This window comes from Brassica oleracea, chromosome C4 (genome assembly GCF_000695525.1).
Source record: "Brassica oleracea var. oleracea cultivar TO1000 chromosome C4, BOL, whole genome shotgun sequence".
Classification (NCBI taxonomy): domain Eukaryota; kingdom Viridiplantae; phylum Streptophyta; class Magnoliopsida; order Brassicales; family Brassicaceae; genus Brassica; species Brassica oleracea.
In genome coordinates this window covers 50,369,782-50,385,077 of record NC_027751.1, presented here as the reverse complement: position 1 = coordinate 50,385,077, position 15,296 = coordinate 50,369,782, and the positions used below count along the sequence as shown (strand labels likewise).

Sequence of the window (15,296 nt, the reverse complement as noted above, 5' to 3'; positions counted from 1 at the left end):
TTTTTTTTTTTTTTTTTTTTTTGATAATCCAGGGGTTCTCCGCTTCGCGGGTCAGTCTCCTGGGCCCGGTCAGGCAGCGGTCCACCTCACCCGGGAGAGCTTTACCTAGGCTGGATCGAACCCAGTACCGCTTTGGTGTCCAGAAGAAGCAGAGTAGTTTCCGCATGGGAGGAATCGAACCCGGATAGTGGTTGTCACCACAGGCCCGTCCTGCCACTTGGACTACTTCGTCCGGACGGCCTCCTGATTTTGCAATGTTTTATAAGTTTGTTTTTGGGAGAAGTAGCCTAAATAGAACTAGTGAAACTTTTTTTTGAACTGCAGAACTAGTGAAAACTACTTAAAATTTGTACCACTAAACAAAAAAAAGAAGAGAAGGCATATATAGTGTTTCAGAAAAAAAAGAAGAACAAGAGAAGGCATAGATATACAATCGTTTTTCGTTTTGTTAAATTGCTTTATCTAAAACGTGGAAACACCCATGAAAAATTGGAAAAAAAAATACACCTGCGTGGAACCTGACCAAACATAGAGATCCAACTTTGTCAAGTAATTCAACTTAGCTTCAAACGAAGTGACTGGATTTGATTTCGGACCAACCTATCACTAAGAGTAGGAGAGGAGATGGAGTTATAAATGATTTGAAGGTTTGATTTCTCCAAATATTGTTAATAGCAAACTGCCATGCTATGAGGACGAGAGTCCGAGTAGTATGTAACAGCATATCTAATATAAGTACTATAGAATATAAAACACAAACTTTTCTATAAAGAATACTTATATTTTCTATATTATTTTAGTTCTTTAATTTGTTGAGACTCACGAGTATGTAATTTCCGTCTTCCTAAGTTACAATAACTTTAGTTTTCAACAATATAATTTTGAATACTTAAATTTTTTTTCATAAATACATTAAATAATACTGTATGTTCTTATTAATTATTTAACTTTCTTATAGTTATAATTTTATCCCACATGGCGCTGAATACATTATCGACATAATACAATATACATGCCATAATGTTTTCGTCAAAATGTAATGTCATCATTGAAACTTAGTATTAAATATGATCTTTTAGCCTCCCATGATTCCAAAGTCCGAAACCCGCTCATGTTGGCATCCATGTGATTGCAGGGGAATAAAGAAAAGCCCAATTTTGTTTATCTATCTATTTATTTTGTTATTAGTGGAACTTCCAATACCAAAGGCCATTGTTTAAAGAAAAGGTTCGTTTAACATAAATAAAAGTAAAGTGGAGGCTTCATGATTCTTCCAAACATCTCATAGCCTCAATACTTTTACAGTTTTATATAGAAAGACATGTTGTTACAGCAAAGTGAAAAGACATGGAATATTGCTTTCCTTGAAACTTCATTCATACTCTTGTTGAATTTTCTTTATATCATGTTAAGTATACCAGTACGTGGGTTCACAGTAGAAAGGCATTCTTAAACTTCATCAAGTGGCAAAACTTTAGTGCGACAAAATTGAATATTTGACAAAATTAACTTTTGTTCTTGAGAAACGCATGCTTGGACTTCATCAACTAACAATAGCAAAACTTTAGTCTGTAGTGGGACAAAATTGAATATTTGACATCATTAAGTTTTGTTTTTGAGAATTCTAATGTGTCGACTAGCCACCAGTATGGTATTAAAAACAACGTTTCTTCACAATAAATACACTATACTCCCCCTTTTCATAAATTATGTTATTTTTACATATTTACTTCAATGAATAAAATGATTAAAATATATTTATTTCTTAATAATTATAACTATTTAGCCAAGAATGTTTGAAATAAATAAAATTTTATTGTCACCATTTAAAACCAAAATATATCACTAATGTTTGAATATGTGATATAAAACGGTTGGATACAAATGAAACTGGGAAATATCAATGGAATTGATCTCTCCTTTAATACTTTAAGAAATAACAAGAAGATTTATTAACTCAAATAAATTTCAGAGACTCGATATTAATAGGAAATTAATTAATCTTAAAGTTATATGTCCTCAGTAAAATATCATGTTTGGATCCGTTAACACCGAGTAAACAAATTGGACAATATTGTGCACATCCAATTCGTTAGAGGCTCAGAGCATTAAAACAACCTCTATTGGTGTCTCTTAAGGCAGGTTCTAAAGAAAAAAAGAAAAAAAAAAAAAAATGAAAAAGGATAAAGGATAAAAGAGCAAGAACCAGTGTCTGTTTTAGGATTTTTATAAGTGTTAAAAACCCTTATGTGACCGTGTCACGTTCTTATTCGACCTCCCATTTATGTCTTTCTCTTTCCTCCTCCAATCTAGATCACTCCATTTTCTCACACGTAATTGGCATGCCGTTTAAAACGAAACTATTGATGTGGTAACCAGAGCAACTTTGCTTTTAGATTTGTCGTATAACAAAACCCTAAAAATAACATTGAAAAAGCGTAAAAAGACCCTAATAATAGGAAGTCCAATGGCAATGAATTTCAAAGTGACTTTAATCGGAAGAGCTTTTTTCTTCCTCAGCCAGCTAGCCTCTCGATCTTTTCATGACTCTGGTGTTGTAATTAATCACCCGAAAATATCTCTTCTTTTATCGTGACAAAAGGTAATTAATTAACTGGCTTCGAAATATCTAGATCTCCTTTTCCCGTGACGATTTTTTTCTTAATCCTTTTAAGCAATAGTTAATTTGTATTGAGAAGATGAAGTTTGGAGAGACGTTCACGGAATATCTACATGGAGAAGAGGAGTGGTTCCTAGAAAAATATCGTTATGTTGAATATAAGAAACTCAAGAAAGTACTAAAGAAATGCAAGACATGTAACTCCACAAGATCTGATGATGAACACATCATCTCATCGGCTACCTCTTTGTCTGATTCATGCCAATACCAATCTTGTCCTTGTATGTATAACTTCTCTCTCTTTGCCCTCTCTTGTCGTAAAAAAAAACAATTTATAATGGGTTGTTTTCACTCATATCTAGTCTGTTAGAATACTCTACGATAATGGAAATGGAAGTGTATGATTTAAATATTTTAAAATATATTGCATATTAATATAGATCAAGGTTTATGATGGGTTGTTTCCACTCTTATCTAGTCTTAGTGTCGAGTGTTTTTTTCCTATAATTATTTGGGTGCATGGTTAATGTAAAAGGTGATATGTTCCAATTCAGGGTGTGATCAGATGTTCTTTGAGGAACTGATGAAGGAAGCTTACGACATAGCAGGATGCTTCAAGTCAAGAGTCAGGCATCTTCTCCATCTTCATGTAGCCACTGGGATGCAAAGATACATGATGCGTCTACGCCGATGCTTCACGGACGAAAAACAAGCTTTAATCCATGAGGGTCATATCTTGATTCAATACATAACAATGAATGCTATCGCCATCCGTAAAATCCTAAAGAAATATGACAAGGTTACCATTATTGCATAAATGAAAAATGTATTTTAGAAAAAAGACATGATCGTGAAACAGGTTTAAAATGATTTTTCAGGTGCATGGCTCAGAGAATGGGAAGAATTTTAAGTTGAAAATGCGAGCAGAGCGCATAGAGCTCTTGCACTCACCCTGGCTTATAGAACTTGGAGCCTTTTATCTCAACTCTGGTCTTGACAAAGTTGGAAACTTCAAGAACTCTTTTGGCCGCGTCTCATGTGAAAATATAAACGAAGATCAACCAGTGATGAAACTCATGCTGCCTAACTCAATAGAGCTTGAGTTTGATCTAGTTTGCGCAATATGTCTGGTAACAAAGAAAATAATACTAATAGTTTTACATGTTTGAATCATTTTCTCACTTTGAGCTGAATCATAAATATATTTTTGTGGACTGATTTGGCAGGAAACGGTTTTCAATCCCTATGCTTTGAAGTGCGGTCACATATTTTGTAAAGCGTGTGCATGCTCGTCTGCTTCTGTAATGATTTTCCAAGGCGTTAAGGCAGCACCACAATGTTCCAAATGTCCTATATGCAGAGAGGTTTGTTAATATATATTCTTCCAACATTAAACATTTTCTTCTCTCAAGCTTTTGTTTCCATTATCTATACTTAGAAATTGATTGTTACATGTGGTATGCAGGTTGGAGTTTATGCGGAAGCGGTTCACATGATCGAGCTCCACCTTCTGTTAAAGATACGGTGAGACAAATCTCTAATTTAGATAGCACCAAACCAGTAACTAAACAAATGACAGTATTTTTTTTTTTTTTTTTTTTTTGTAAAGACAGTATTAGTTTCTATTAATTAATATGAGTATTGACAAATTTGTGTTCTCTGTACATAATATTTTTGTAGAAGCAAAGAGTATTGGAAGGAGAGGATGATGGGGGAACGGTCTGAGATGGTGAAGCAGTCGAAGATGTTTTGGAACGAGCAGACGATGCAAATGATTGGTTTCTAGTTGTTTACTTCCACAATAATCATAACATATTCAAAAGTTAATTATAAAAAATGGTGATGAGAAAAAGAGCTAAGAAAATTATTCTTCTAAAGACGTTAATTATAGTTTGAAGTTTTTTTTTTCCTTTGATAAGATTTAAATGAAGTTGTATTTGATTTTTTTATGATGTTATTAGATACTTTATGATAATTTATGCCTAATAAATTAACCAAACATGAATAACTTTTACATATAAGTTGAGTTTTTTGGAGTTTACTTTTGACATTTGTACCAAATTTCGAGTTTAAGTGCTGTAAATAAGAAAAGATTAGGAAAAAAAAACGAACCAAACTTAGGACTTGGTTGGTAGAGCATTATCATTATCATTATGTTCTATATTATCCAATCAATAAATTTTAGAAAAACATTTAGAGAAGCACCTACTAAATGCTAATGCTTTTCAAATGCTCTCTGGCCAATGTTCTCATATGAAACTTTTAGAAGAGCATTTGAATTTATAATTTATAAAATTAAGAAAAATATATAATTAATTCATGTAATTTATTTAATAATATCATAAAATTATATTTATATCCAGAAAATAGAAATTTGATTTCTAAAATTAATTTGCAATAAAAATATTTTTTTTAAAAATAATGTTTCACATTTAAAATAAATTAAATTATATAAATTATATTTTAATTAAATGTGAAATACTATTTTTAAAAATAGATATTTTAATTATAAAATTTATTTTAAAATAATATTTTCGATATAAACATATTTTTAATTATTAAATAAAATAAATAAATTTTATATATTTTTAATTTTATATGTTAATATATTTATATTTATATATACTAGAAATATATTAATTAAAAATAAATATATTATATATATTATATACTAATTTTTATAATAATTTTAAATAATATACTCATGCTGCTATATCAATCATCTTATTAAACAATTTAGTAAAATCATACAGTTCCAGCATATTGGTTATATAGCATACTGCTACTGCTAATGCTAATGGTCTATACCAATCAAGGCGTTAAACGGCAAGAGGAATCATATCAAAGAGGGGCTGCTAACTAATACAAGAGAGATAAAACTGAAGCTTCTGTTATAAAAAGGTCCAAACTAATGTTGCAGAAAGTAAAACCTGTATAATTACAAAAGAACCTTCATATTTGTCTTAAATCCCCGATTGTCATCCATAGCTTTTTCTTCATCGTCATTCCCCCCCCCCCCATTTTTTTTTTTCTTTTTTTTTGATTACCAAAAAAAAAAAATTCAAGATTTTTCACAAGAATCTATAGGATCAACACAGTTCATGTGGACATATCACGTTTCTTCGAGCTGTGTCGAGTTAATGGCCCTGTTTAGTGGTTTATGTTTTCGTTGTCGGCATGAAACATAGAGAAACAGAGACAAGAAGGAACATCAAAACTAATTTTTTAAATTAGGCAAAAAAAAAACATTTTGAATGGGAAACACATGCTCTGGTCCGAATCTGAACCCTAATGGATTCCTTCAGTCCGTTAGTGCCGCTGTTTGACGGAACAATAAACCAGACGAGAGCCTTAAGAGCAGCCAGGACGAAAGCAGCAAGAAGAAGAGCGTTAACGGCGGCAGACAACGACGCTTCTTCCGCCTTGGATCCAGCTCCACCGGCGGTACAAACTCCTAGAACACCACCTCCTCCGGTGAAAATGGCCAGCAAAGAAGCACCAAATAGTGACGTGAAGCCGAAGAAAGAGGCGCACATGAAACGCATGGAGAGCGCGGGTCTACAGATAGACTCAGTGCTCGGGAGAAAAACAGAGAATCTCAAGGAAATCTATAGCGTGGGAAGGAAGTTAGGTCAAGGACAATTCGGGACCACGTTTCTTTTGCGTGGACAAGAAGTCAGGTCAAGAACTCGCTTGCAAAACGATCGCCAAGAGGAAACTGACGACCCCTGAGGACGTTGAAGACGTTAGAAGAGAGATTCAGATAATGCATCACTTGTCTGGACACCCTAACGTGATTCAGATCGTTGGCGCGTATGAAGACGCAGTAGCAGTTCATGTCGTGATGGAGATTTGTGCAGGTGGAGAGCTCTTCGACAGGATTAGACAGAGAGGTCACTACACAGAGAGAAAAGCTGCTGAGCTTGCAAGGGCCATTGTTGGTGTTATCGAAGCTTGTCACTCACTAGGTGTGATGCATCGTGATCTCAAAACTTTTGATTTTGGTCTCTCTGTCTTCTTTAAACCAGGTCTATGCCTAATGCCTAATGCCTAATATCCTTCCTTTAGGTTTAGTATCTAAATCTCATGTGTCTGATTCTTTGTCATAACAGGAGAAACATTCACTGATGTAGTTGGGAGCCCTTATTATGTGGCTCCAGAAGTTTTGAATAAGAAGCGTTTTTATTAGTCATGAATGTGATGTTTGGAGTGCTGGGGTTATTATATACATCTTACTAAGTGGTGTCCCTCCGTTTTGGGATGGTAAGAGAGTTTGTGATTCATGCTTGAAGTATTTTCAAATGGTACTATATACTGATTGAACTGTTATGATATGTCAGAAATGGAACAAGGCATCTTTGAGCAAGTTTTGAAAGGTGGCCTTGACTTTGTATCAGAACCATGGCCTAGTGTATCAGAAAGCGCAAAAGATTTGGTCCGTAGGATGCTGATCAGAGACCCTAAGAAACGAATGAAAGTTGGGGGCTAAGACAAATGTTTCATCCGATCTTGTCTAAAACCTATCCTTGTTAATTAGCACATAGATACTTACAAATACTGTAATGATAATTATGTTGCAGGTCATCCTTGGGCCAGAGTGGATGGTGTGGCTCTTGATAAACCTATTGATTCTGCTGTCCTCACTCGTTTGACACAGTTTTCAGCCATGAACAAGCTCAATAAAATTGCTGTCAAGGTGAACAACTGAGAACATTTCTATATGCCAGGACTTAATATTTTTACCAGTTTATCTTGACGTCAGAGCCGATTTTGGTATAACCAACTGAAACATTAGCTTTTGACCCCCAAATTTTTTTTGATATAATATATATGAATATAAGCCTCCAAATTGTCAGAATTTGTTTTGCCTAAATTCTTACTAAATTGTTTTAAGGCTTCAAAATCTCAGAGCCAACCTTGCTTGACGTGACTTCTTGTGATGTTTATATTGATCAGGTGATAGCAGAAAGTTTGTCAGAGGAGGAGATAGCGGGATTGAAAGAAATGTTTAAGATGATAGATGCAGACAATAGTGGACACATCACTCCAGAAGAACTCAAGAAAGGTTTAGATAGAGTTGGCGCTAACCTTAAAGATTCAGAAATATTATGACTAATGCAAGCAGTAAGCTCTACTCGCCTTAGACTATATGATGTACAAAACTATCAAATAATATGGAGAATACATTTTCAGGCGGATATAGATAATAGTGGTACTATAGACTATGGAGAGTTTATAGCAGCGATGGTGCAATTAAACAAAATAGAGAAAGAAGACCATATGTTCACTGCTTTCTCTTAATTTGATCAAGATGGAAGTGGTTATATAACTAGAGACGAGCTCCAGCAAGCTTGCAGGCAATTCGGCTTAGCGGATGTTCATCTTGACGACATTTTAAGTGAAGTTGATAAAGATAATGTAAGTAAAAGATTTGGTCTTGCTTTCAGTAATCACTTAGAACCACCGTTGTTGTTTAAATGGTTCCATAATTGAATGTGTGTGTTGGTTTTTGGTCAGGATGGAAGAATAGACTACAGTGAGTTCGTGGAGATGATGCAAGACACTGGATTTGGCAAAATGGGTTTAGTGGTGAGTTGAAGAAAAAAAAAACATCTCAATTTCCACCATTTTTTATAAGCTTTTTAATTTGATTTAAGCATAACTATTTGTGGATATATGTATGGGCTTAGCATTAATTAGTTTTCTTGAGCAGATTCTTCCTTCTTTCATATTTCTTATTCTCCCACGAGTTAACTAGGAGAAAGCTATAGAAATTTCATATTCATTTTCTGTGTTATATTCTTAGTAGGTCAATGTAATTTATGTAAATCTACTCTAGAAAATCTTTAACGTATAATGTTCACTATGTTACAATCAGATTATAATACATGTTTTAAAATTTTGTTGCTGTTGCATGTTTTCATGCCAGACAAAGAAAATTTGGAAATTTTTGTTATTATGACAAAGTTATTGAAGTGAAAACATGATGAACCAACTCGGAATTGAGTGATCCAACAAAGGTTATGGCATGTCCGACTGTCTAATGTTTGTATAACGCCCCGACCCGCCCACAGCTAATGGGCCACCCACGCCCGCTCTCTCGGCCTGTGGGCCCCATCCCGTCTGACGGTCGATCCGTTAATTTTCCAAGGCTTGGAATCATTGTTTACTGACCCTGCAATCACCACCCGACCTTTCCCCGTGCTTTGGTCTCACTCGCACGCTATTGCGAATCACTTCCCGATAGGTCACCCATCCTTCCACTACTCCAGCTCAAGCACGCTTAACTCTAGAGTTCTTTCAGGATGTGCTCCGGAAAAGGTAAGTCAACTTTGGTGACATAGATAGCCAAATCAATTCTCTTAAGTCTTTCCATATACCACAACTCGGGATGTTACAATTCACCCCCTCTCAAAGAACGCAACGTCCTCGTTGCACCCCACGACAGGTCTCAAGACGCCTCTCGGGTCAGAACCGAGATGACTAACCAGCTCTGATACCACTTATAACGCCCCGACCCGCCCACGGCTAATGGGCCATCCACGCCCGCTCTCTCGGCCCGTGGGCCCCATTCCGTCTGACGGTCGGTCCGTTAATTTTTCAAGGCTTGGAATCATTGTTTACTGACCCTACAATCACCACCCGACCTTTCCCCGTGCTTTGGCCTCACTCGCACGCTATTGCGAATCACTTCCCGATAGGTCACCCATCCTTCCACTACTCCAGCTCAAGCACGCTTAACTTTACAGTTATTTCAGGATATACTCCGGAAAAGGTAAGTCAACTTTGGTGACATAGGTAGCCAAATCAATTCTCTTAACCCTTTCCATATACCACAACTCGGGATGTTACAGTTTGTCCCACCTTGGAGTTCTTTGGAAACCATTTTTCTGCTCGGTTCATGTTTGGCTCACTCTCAAGAACATTCCAAATTAACGGTTCTCTTTGAAGCGACTAGAATATAATTTTACATACAGTATAATCAATACCTTATTTACATAGTGAACCGATAATAATTAACAGACTGGAGTTAAGCATAAGAAGCTACCATTCATACTTATAAAAAATTAATACCTCTTCTAGGTCAAATAAATAAATAATCTCCTCTTATTTTTGACATTGAAAATAATAAATGTTATCTTTAAGATCCCGTCTAAGTAGTGAAAGCAGCTATGAAGTAAGCAGATACTTTGACGTGTTCCGTCTTTTAGTTTCAACTGGAAAAGGTCGCAACACATATTTAGGCCACATTGTTATGGGTGCATCTCCAAAACATCACACGTGGTACATGATACACTGCAAGAACCACACGTGTCAAATAACCATCTCTTTATTTACTGACCTTCACTTCTTCCTAATCAACCCTTCTCTCTCCTTTTCTTCTTCAAGAATCCAAAAAACAAATGGGCTCAGAGACTTTCCTGGAAGTGATTCTAGCGATTCTTCTCCCTCCCGTCGGCGTTTTCCTCCGATATGGTTGTGGGGTAAGCAGTAATATTCTAATTGCACTCATTAGTTTAATTACTATCTTGTTTCTCGTAATTAATTACTAAATGATCTAATGAATGTAGGTAGAGTTCTGGATATGTTTGCTGTTGACTGTGTTGGGTTACATCCCTGGGATCATTTATGCTATCTACGTTCTTGTGGTATGATCACCAAATGAATTATCTTCGTGTACAGTTTTCATATGAGTTAGCCTTTGCGGTTTCTCATCACTCTTGTAATAAAACCTCTTGCCTTCTCCCTAAATAATAAATTCTATTGTTTTCCTTCTCTCTCTTTTTTTTTTGTTATGGCTTTTTCTTATAAGATCTGCAATGTATCTACTGTTATGAGCTTCGGATTGGTCTAGCAAATCTTATTCTTAACATTTCTCGATTTGATTTAATCATATAATAGCCAATTGTATGCTCTAATTCCCTATAATGTACAAAATGTACAAGTAGTGGCAGTGTACATAGCAAAAATTTGCTAACAACTGAAGTAACAAGAGAATGTGAAAAGATTTAATTCCAGGCCAACTTGAAATCCTTATCAATAATTTAAAGATGTTATTACTTTTTATAGCAACTTATATATCGTAATTTTAAACTTCAATAACAAAAAATTTGTCATTTTCCTTAGATAAAATATTTGTAACAAATCACCGCCTGCAACTTTTGACTTATCCCCTACAAGAAACACTGACTCACTAGTCTAATGCCCCCGATTCCTTGCAACTCACTCAATACCAAAACATCTCATTATTACACGTTTCACTTTCTCGTGTTCTCAAGTCTCGACTTGTATCTTCTACTTCTCTTTGCAGCATTTGGGGTTTGTATTTCTCTTTATCTCCGTCTTTCTCCTGCTGTAACAATAAGTTAGCTTCTCCTTCATCACCCGAGGATATACTTGCTAAGTTTTGTATAAACATATTTTCTTTCGAAGCATACCGAGTCGAAGGTAACCTCAAACCAGATGATGCTGATGATGTCGTATTCTTACCTGTATATCCTGAATACAATGACTTCGTGATAGATTTTGATCCAGATCTCTTCAAAACCCATTATTTTTTTGTGTGTTTACCTTGCTTCTCCCTTCAAAATCAAACAAGAAGATGTAAAACTTTTTGAGGCCATTGATCTTTCCCCTCCTGAAGAGAATATGAAGAATGAAATCATGTTCCCACAGAGTTCAGTCGCAACAAGTTTCTTCTCAGGTTTAGCTTGTCGAGGAGGAGTCCAAGATTTGGAGATTGAAGATGAAGGATGATACACTTGTGGTTGAGGCATGCAAAGAGGACTTCCCTAAGAGAATTTAAGGAGAAAAAAATGTTTTGCCGTTATTTAAGCTTTTAATTACTCAATTGATTTTGGATAATATTCTTCAGTATATTTAAAAACAAATCAACTGCCTTGAATGTAATTTATGCACCATTGTTTCTAATACATAATGATGCATATGGACAATTGTAACAGTGGAGATCAAAGTGATGAGAAAAAAGTCTGTTACCATTCGAGTTTTTAAAATTCATAAAGAAGCTTTGATGACAAAACTTTCTTCCTTCTTTCAAATAGTGTGTTATCATATCTAACATGAACCGATTACAACCAACTAAACTGGAAATAAATAACCGAAGTTCAAACTAACACAACTGAAAAGACCCAATCAGTTCTCTGTCATGTCGAGTACCAACAACAACTACTAATGTATTTGAGTTATAAAAGCTTTGAAAAAGGTGAGGTGAAGAAGTGAATGCAGCTTCAAGGGTTCCAGGAAGGTAATCCTCAAATCCTAATGTTTTGTCACTACCCACAACAAATCCTCACCATTCACAGTTTTCCTCTTCTCTTTCTGGCACTTATCACTCGCCCTGATTATCACAAAAAAAAAAAAAACATATAACATCCACTTATCAAACACAAGACCAGCAAAAGAGTCGAAAGCACAGAGTTTGTGCATTTAAAAAAAAACTTCAGATAGCAAAAATGGAGCTAAAGCCAAAGCTTTATCTAGACCATGACAAACGATGTCGTGATAAAAAACCATACTCTTTTATGTCTTAAAATAAAACAAAACAGATTCGAAAGATTCTATCTTCCTTATCCACCTAAGATGGTAATAAATCCCAAAATTCAGACAAAGTTGAAGACTTTCTAACCTAAAACCAATCAGAGAATCCAAATTCAAAACTTTGATGTGCGTTTATAAGAAAGATTCAAAGGAGAAGAAAGAAAGAAACATACTCGCTGGTGATGAACTCAGAGACGCATTCCTGGACAGTGTCTTTAGCGTCTTCTTTACCGATTTCCGTTGGGGAGGCAACGCCCTCTTCATGATCCTGCTTATATTAGCTATTGGAAGGTATTGTCCTGCTCCTTAACCCAGCCGCCGCTTTCTCCGCCTGCCGAGACTCGAAGGCGGATCCGCCATTTACTTTGCAGAGAGGGGCCCTTGGGATAGTGGAAAGAAACCCTAGTAGACCTTTAGGGCTTTATTAGGAAGAAGTTTGGTTTCTTGAAGTGAAAATTATCATTACACACTTCCAATGGTTCATGTATATTTCATTACAAAAAAAAAAAAAAACACACTTAATAATGTGGAATTAACACAAGCAATTCGATCACGTGGGATTTTTATTGTGTACAGTAATTTGTAGTATAAAAAAGTTAAACAATTATTTAACGTCAATTGAGGAAAAATAACGAAAATGGATACGATTTTTTTTGTTTCTCTTAAAAATACGCAGAAAATAATATATATTGAGTTTGTAAAGATATGTAAACGATTAACATCTTATATAGTTAGTTTTTCTTGTTGTTTTTGTTGATAGAGTTTTTTTTCTTAACTTTGCTGATCGTATCCATTATCAAAAGAATCTGTGATCTAATATGTTTTATCCGAATCACACATCTCTAATTTTGTTTAATGTGTGAATACTGTAAAATTATGGTAATTCACTAAAAAATAAATATTAAAAATTTTGTTGTTTTATACGACATAACAATGAAACAATTAAATTAGGGTTGGGCTAATAAACCGAATCCGAAAACCTGAACCGAATCCGATCCGATAAAAATGAATCCGAACCGATCCGAACCCGACATAAATACTGAATGTATCTTGTTTTGTGGTATTTCGGGTTATGGATATTATCTGAACCGAACCCGAATCTAAATGGATATCCGATAGAACCCGAAACATTCAAAACTTTGAAAAGATCTTGTACCAAACATGATCTCAATTTTTAATATGTATCCAGAATACACTAAGAAATATTGAACATCTAAAATACTTATCTGTTACATGAAGGTTGGTGGTTCTATTACATGAAGGTTGGTGGTCGAAGATGGCCGTAGAATCTTGAAGTATTTAGATTTAGATTTTATTTTCGTTAAACAATGTTTTTCATTTCATGAGAACTTGGTTTTCGTTTTATGTTTTTATTTATTTGGTTTTTTTTATCAGTAAATATGTTTACTTTTCGTTTGATTTTGAATGATCACGGTTGATGTTCCTTATTTTTGAATCGATTTTACTTAAGTTTTGGTTACAAAATAAGTACAAATCAGGTATTTTAAAACTGAAGAACCGATTTTACTCATGTTTTGGTTATAAAATAGGTAAAAATCAGGTACTTTTAACCGAAAAACCGATTGGGACCCGAACCCGAAAGTATATTGGGTTGTACCGGTTTTTTGAAGATTTACTAACCCCGACCCGAATCCGATAGAACCTGAACCGGTCCCGAACCAAACTTTCATATAATCCGAATGGGGCTGATTTTGATAAATCCGAAAACCAAAACTCAATTGGATAAAACCGAAATTCGATTGGGATCCCGAATGTCCAGACCTAAATTAAATAATAAAAATATTGATCAAAACAGAAGTTCGGATCACAAATATTTTTAAAATCTCGGATATTCTACGTAGTAGCGAAACAAATTAAATAACAAAAAATTGATTAAAACAACAGCTATGGTATATTAAGACTCAGATTATGGAAAACAAGCATAGCTAGCAAACATTGTCACTAGTATATACAGAAACAAAAAGGGAAGAAAAATGGTATCTAATAATTGTCCTTACATTGGTATTCTCTACGCTTTTGAATTCTGATCTAATTGTCAATATGAGGAAATTATTCAAAAGTAAAATTACTTGTAAAAACATTAATCCAGATAAGCATCAGGAACCGTTACTCTCCATCCATTATGATATATGGTTCTACTGGTACTGATGATGGTCTACTTTTATCGTTGTCAAAGCTTGAATATCGACTATAAAAATTTCAAGAAAAACGGTATAACTTGTCAAAGCTTATCCATAGTTTTATAAATGTCGAAGGGGTGTATTTCAAACCCGTTAGTCAAGGTTTTCGACTTTGAATTTGCAAGCGTTCACCGACTACACCGACTCTACAAATTGGACTCGGATTCCTAAAGATGAGCATATCAAATATATCACAACACTGCAAAGGTAGAAAGGGGAAGCAAAATGTCGTCCGAATGTCCTGGTAAAATTTTAAATTGTTACGGCTTTACTTAAGCAGACTAACCGCTCCTTTTGCACCATGCGCGTGTAACAAAAAATGGTACACCTAACTCAATAGACACCACGGTGTGCTTTGAGACTAAAACGTTATTTTTGCCTCTTTGTTAATTAGTAGAAACCAAGTCCATGTAATATGAAAATACCAACGATTAATCTAATTATGCTCTTAAGTTGGACAAATTCGATAAGACGTCTGGCTGTTTCTTATTCGAAGTTTAAATAACGATTTTTTGTTCAAAAAAAAAAATAACGATTTATTTGTTTTCATTCTTCTAGAAAATAATTAAGTTTATGATATAAATCTTGAGGACAATAAGAATTTGAAGTCTCTTCTATGAAATCGGTTTATATAGAGATATATTGTATGGCCAAGCCATATTGGTGATTTTTCCCCTCTCCATGTTGATGTTTCATTTATAATTTCAACTAGATTTTGACCAGCGCTTCGAAAGCGCGGGTTCTTCTTTGGATTATAAACAAAATTTGTGAATTAGTATTTTAGAATTGGCGTACATTATTCTCTTACAAAGTCATTATATCGAAGAAGGGCACTTGTTTAAAATTATATAATTTGTGAATTTGTTTATATAATATTTTGTATGTACACTATTATATAACTCTTTTTAGTCTTAGAT

At 34.6% G+C, this 15,296-nt stretch overlaps 3 protein-coding genes and 1 pseudogene across 5 annotated transcripts; 3 read left to right on the top strand and 1 right to left on the bottom strand.

Annotated features, from left to right (window-relative positions):
* The first annotated feature begins 2,383 nt into the window (after positions 1-2,383).
* On the top strand, positions 2,384-4,565 carry LOC106340213 (probable E3 ubiquitin-protein ligase BAH1-like). Of its 3 annotated transcripts, none has more exons than XM_013779092.1 (7): positions 2,384-2,602; positions 2,682-2,901; positions 3,175-3,419; positions 3,499-3,750; positions 3,847-3,984; positions 4,086-4,144; positions 4,301-4,565. In XM_013779092.1, the coding sequence occupies exons 2-7, from the start codon at positions 2,700-2,702 to the stop codon at positions 4,404-4,406; spliced, it is 1,002 nt and encodes a 333-aa protein (XP_013634546.1). In that variant the 5' UTR covers positions 2,384-2,602; positions 2,682-2,699; the 3' UTR covers positions 4,407-4,565. The 3 variants fall into 3 exon arrangements, with proteins under 3 accessions (XP_013634546.1, XP_013634545.1, XP_013634547.1); XM_013779091.1 differs by having other exon boundaries at positions 2,676-2,901; XM_013779093.1 differs by having other exon boundaries at positions 2,385-2,602; positions 2,700-2,901.
* A 1,309-nt stretch (positions 4,566-5,874) lies between these two features.
* On the top strand, positions 5,875-8,218 carry LOC106341317 (annotated as a pseudogene).
* A 1,777-nt stretch (positions 8,219-9,995) lies between these two features.
* On the top strand, positions 9,996-10,394 carry LOC106340802 (salt stress-induced hydrophobic peptide ESI3). The gene is made up of 2 exons (XM_013779640.1): positions 9,996-10,104; positions 10,192-10,394. The coding sequence occupies exons 1-2, from the start codon at positions 10,024-10,026 to the stop codon at positions 10,273-10,275; spliced, it is 165 nt and encodes a 54-aa protein (XP_013635094.1). The 5' UTR covers positions 9,996-10,023; the 3' UTR covers positions 10,276-10,394.
* Positions 10,395-11,750: 1,356 nt separating this feature from the next.
* On the bottom strand, positions 11,751-12,538 carry LOC106339162 (nuclear transcription factor Y subunit B-1). The gene is given in 6 exon segments (XM_013777963.1): positions 11,751-11,906; positions 11,909-11,978; positions 12,352-12,418; positions 12,421-12,474; positions 12,477-12,517; positions 12,519-12,538. Coding segments are annotated over 6 exon segments (408 nt in total).
* Positions 12,539-15,296: the final 2,758 nt, after the last annotated feature.